This window comes from Mercenaria mercenaria, unplaced genomic scaffold (genome assembly GCF_021730395.1).
Source record: "Mercenaria mercenaria strain notata unplaced genomic scaffold, MADL_Memer_1 contig_4357, whole genome shotgun sequence".
Classification (NCBI taxonomy): Eukaryota; Metazoa; Mollusca; class Bivalvia; order Venerida; family Veneridae; genus Mercenaria; species Mercenaria mercenaria.
The window spans coordinates 1,116-6,159 of NW_026462578.1; the positions used below are offsets into that span (position 1 = coordinate 1,116).

General features: G+C 44.2%; 2 protein-coding genes across 2 annotated transcripts; both read left to right on the forward strand.

Annotated features, from left to right (window-relative positions):
- Window positions 1-1,224: 1,224 nt before the first annotated feature.
- On the forward strand, window positions 1,225-2,259 carry LOC128553822 (uncharacterized). Its single transcript, XM_053535009.1, has one exon. The coding sequence runs from the start codon at window positions 1,225-1,227 to the stop codon at window positions 2,257-2,259; it is 1,035 nt and encodes a 344-aa protein (XP_053390984.1).
- A 902-nt stretch (window positions 2,260-3,161) lies between these two features.
- Window positions 3,162-4,421, forward strand: LOC128553823 (uncharacterized). The gene has a single exon (XM_053535010.1). The coding sequence runs from the start codon at window positions 3,162-3,164 to the stop codon at window positions 4,419-4,421; it is 1,260 nt and encodes a 419-aa protein (XP_053390985.1).
- The last annotated feature ends 623 nt before the right edge of the window (window positions 4,422-5,044 follow it).

A 5,044-nucleotide genomic window follows, 5' to 3' on the forward strand; every position in this document is an offset into this window, starting at 1 on the left:
TTAGAGGGTTACAGTCACTTGGGCAGTGCCAAGATTCGTATGGAAATCTTCTGGTTCCCGTGATAATAGTAAAGCTTCCAACTGAAATCATTAGAAATATGACACGTGAACATGGCAGCAGTAACTGGCAACTTCCGGAACTAAGACAGGCATTGAAGAAAGAAATCAACATTCTAGAGTCAGGGCAGCCGACACATTCACGGAATGTCATAACGCTACAGCTTCATTCTTCACCGGAACGAGACCAAATCCCACGAGCACGCGCAAACATCAGACGACAATTTCAGAAAGATCAAAACGCCTAAGATGCCCATTTGTGACGATCATCACTTTGCTTGTGACTGCAAGAAGGTAACGCAAACTCTTGATCGCAAAAATATTGTTAAAAGGAAACAATTATGTTTTAATTGTTTAGGGAGCCACAGGGTTGCTGCATGCAGATCTAACCATCGATGTCGTATTTGTAGCCGAAAACACCATACAAGTATATGTGATCAACAAGATAAGCAAACAGCCACACACAGAAACTTGAATGCTACTGCCCCAAGCTTTACCACAGCTCCTACCCCCGCATACACAAATATGAACGCTACAGCCCCAGGATTCACCCCAGCCCCTACTTCCGTCAACAGAGATAATGTTATATCCGGTTCTAGTGGACAGTCCGCTATACTCCATTCTACTACGAAATCAAGACCAAGTGTTTTATTGAAGACCGCTGTTGCCAAGGTAACGTCTGACGGCAATTGTACAGATGCTAATATATTGTTCGACGAGGGCGCACAGAGATCATTTATTACAGAGAAACTAGCAGACAAACTTCAACTTAGCCGAAATGGCACAGAGGTCGTACAGCTTGCAGCGTTTTGGTCGTCTTCGATGAAAGTCAGCCATAAAAATAAAGCAACCGTGTATTTGTTGACTGATAACAAAGAGAGAATAGAGATAGATGTTCTCATAGTACCAACCATTGCTGTACCATTGAGAAACTTACATCGTACCACATCAGCACTTCCGTATCTTAGAGGGCTTAAACTTGCACATCCTGTTACAGAAGATTAAACATTCAACATATCGCTATTGATTGGTGCTGACAAATACAGGGAGATCGTTGGAAACTGAGTAGTCCGAGGCAACGGTCCGACTGCGGTCCAGTCTAAGATAGGATACCTACTGTCCGGACCACTTCCGATACAATCAACAGATTCGGCTACAGATTACATCATGAACCTCATTACATTCCCGCCAGATGTGTCAGACTTAGAGAGATTCTGGAAGTTAGAATCATTAGGTATCAGCCATGAAAAAGACGAGGGAACTACTTCTGACTATCTTACGACCTATCAGATGAACTCAATTGAATTCAAGGACGGTCATTACTCAGCGAAGTTACCATGGAAACGTGAGCATCAACCATTACCCGACAACTACAACATCACAGTAAGACGAACAGAGAACACAATCCGGCGACTTCGTCAAGACCCGGAAATGTTGCAGAAATACGGCAAGATAATTGCAGACCAAGAGAAACGAGGTTTCGTAGAAAGAGTTGTAGTTGACTATACCCGGAACCAGATACACTATATTCCACATCACGCCGTGAAGAAAGATTCGGCTGCTACGCCTATCCGAATAGTATTTGATTGTAGCTGTCGACAGAACAAAGATTCCCCTAGTCTGAACGACTGTTTAGAATCTAATCCCCCAGAGCTCAACGACTTGACTGGTATTCTTATGAGATTTCGCCTACATAGATTTGCCGTATGCACCGATATTGAAAAGGCGTTCCTGCACGTGCAACTAGACGAGAAAGACCGTGACGTAATGAGATTCCTGTGGTTGAGCGACAGCAACAATCCATATAGCAGTTTGGTGACTTACAGGTTCAAATCCGTTCTATTTGGCGCTACTTGTTCACCATTCATTTTGCACGCGACACTTATGAAACACCTCGATAAAAATGAACATGTCTGGGTGAGTGAAACCTTGAGGAAGGACTTGTATGTGGACAATGTTATTTCCAGTTTTCCAGATGAGGGTACCGTAGCAGACTACTTCCGTGATACACGTGACCTGATGTCTCTGCTGGCTTTAATTTACGTTCCTGGAACTCCAACAGCAATCGTCTGCGAGGTCTTGCTGAAGCCGAAGATGTGCTTGACTCTGACAAGGTCACGAAGATTCTTGGCATGCGATGGGATCCTATTACAGACCAGCTATCCGTGGCACAAAAGAACATTCCTACGTTTGATTCCATGACAAAACGGTCCAGACTTCAAGAAACAGCAAAGCTATATGACCCACTTGGTGTCTTCAGTCCATTAACGATTAGAGCCAAAATTCTTCTGCAAGATATATGGAAATAGAAATATGACTGGGATGTTCCCCTCCCTGAAGACATACAAATTCAATGGTATCATTTAGCAGAAGACCTAAACTGTTCGATTGTGACAAGATTCCCGAGGTACTACTTTAATGAAGCAGACGACACAAGTACTTCCGGTATAGCAGAAGATGTATCCCTTCACGTATTTTGTGATGCCAGTCTACATGCATATGGATCAGTGGTTTACATATCTCGAGGAAAGAAGTCTACATTTGTTATGGCGAGATCGCGAGTTGACCCCACCAAAACTCGAAATCATGGCGGCAGTGATCGGAGCCCGTCTATTGACACACATTCTTCATTCAATACCAGCGAAGAAAGTCTACATGTGGTCTGACAGCCAGATAATCCTCCATTGGTTAGTATCGAAGCGAAAGTTGACAACGTTTGTCCAGAACAGAGTAGCAGAGATTCAAGAGCTTACGGAAAACCGGAAGTGGAGGTATTGCCCAACACATCAAAACCCAGCTGACCTGTTAACACGAGGAATCTCAGCCATACAGCTCCAGAACAATAAGTTATGGTTGAATGGACCTGAATGGCTTACTGACCAGAGTATGTGGCCAAGCTGGCAAGTTGACGAGAACGCTGTATTGCTCACTACGATCGATGAACAAGGGAACGACAGGAATAGCAGCCCCTTTAATCCAACTCAGTCCCTGTACGGCATTCACAATGTCATTGACATCAACAAGTTAGCCGATACAAAACTCTACTCAGAGTGACAGCATATGTCAAAAGATTTATAAACAGATGCAAGTCCAAACACAGATCTATGAGCAAATGTCCGTCCAAACTCAAACCTTTGACCGTGCTAGAACTACAAGAAGCTAGCAGAATGTGGTTGCATAGCTGCCAGTCAACATATTACGAAGCCGAAATTACAAACCTTAAGACCAACGAGAAACGTCTCACACTCGTGAAACAGTTACGATTATTCCTTGACGAAGATGGATACATTCGCTGCGGTGGGAGAATCCACAATGCACCACTGACAGAATTAACGAAATTCCCGTACCTACTCCCGAACAAACACCCCCTGACGCGTTTGATAGTTTTAGACGCGCATGAGACCCAGCTACACGCCTGCACGAGTGCCTTGATCACACATTTAAGACAAAGATACTGGATACCTGCTCTCAGACAGTACGTCCAGAGCCTTCAGCGAAAGTGTACCCAGTGTCGAAAGGTTACAGGAAGACCGTATGCAGCCCCAGATCCCCCGCCCCTACCTAAGATGAGAGTTCAAGACGCACCCCCTTTTACAGTAACTGGAGTCGATTTCACGGGGGCGCTTTATGTTAGAAACAGAAACAATGCTGAGAAGAAAGCCTACATTTGCCTCTTCACGTGCGCTTCTACACGAGCTGTTCATCTCGAGGTGGTACCAGATTTATCTGAAGAATCTTTCATCCGGGCTTTCAGACGATTTACCTGCCGAAATTCACTACCCCGTATCCTGGCATCTGACAATGCAACTACCTTTAACGCAGCAGCCAACAGCATTCAGCTATTATTGAGATCAGCGACTATCCAAGATACTTTCCATAGCCAAGGCACCGAGTGGAGATTCATACCTAAGCGAGCACCATGGTTCGGTGGATGGTGGGAACGGATGATTGGACTAATGAAAACCACCATTAAAAAGGTACTAGGTCGTGCATTTATCAGCTACGAAAGCTTACGTACGATCGTTACAGAGATAGAGGGAGTCATGAATGACCGACCGCTTACCTACGTCACAACTGATGCAGCAGATCCGGATCCACTTACGCCAGCGCACCTGCTCTACGGACGTCGTATTACATCCCTTCCACATCTAGAAGAAGTTCCTGCACCCAAACCCTCTACACAAACGGACATATCCAAACGTGCAAGGATACTGAAACAACTGATCGGCAACTTCCGTGAACGATGGCGACATGAATACCTGACGTCATTACGCCAATACCACCGGACGACAGGAAACAACACACAGACTATAAAGGTTGGCGATGTGGTGCAGATATACGATGACTCACCAAGGACTCATTGAAAACTTGGAACTATAGAGCAGTTCATCACCGGAAAGGACGGTCTTACACGTGCGGCGATGTTACGCCTGAGTAATGGACTTATTACATCCAGACCCATTGTGAAACTCTACCCCTTGGAAGTAAGATAGACTAAAGTTATCATTTCGTGGCCCGGAGGATGTCGAGAAACATACCCAACTATTTTGGCGCGAATACCAATAACGTCATGACGGCGGGATCGAGTTCAACGTCAACGTCACTGATCAGACGTCAGCTTTCCGTTATTACATGTTTTTCTTCCGGTAAATAAAGACAGATAAAACCACAACGCGAATTATTGCTCTCTAACCCCACACATGTATTTATAATCAATTATGTAATAGGCTTGGATCTTCAATAGTAAAATAATGTGGTATTAGCTTTAAGCCCAATGGAAGTTATACATTCTATTACATGTATACTTTCTGAGGACAGCAGTCTTAACATGTATAATTATCTATATTCTACTTCCTTGTACATATTGAAAGACGAGGACCTTGCTCACCTTGCCTATAGTTGGCTGTTTTGATAGAGGGTCACGCAAGAAAAAAGTGAAATTATTTTGAAATAGGGACAGTGTTTGTGACAGGGAGATGTTAAGTTC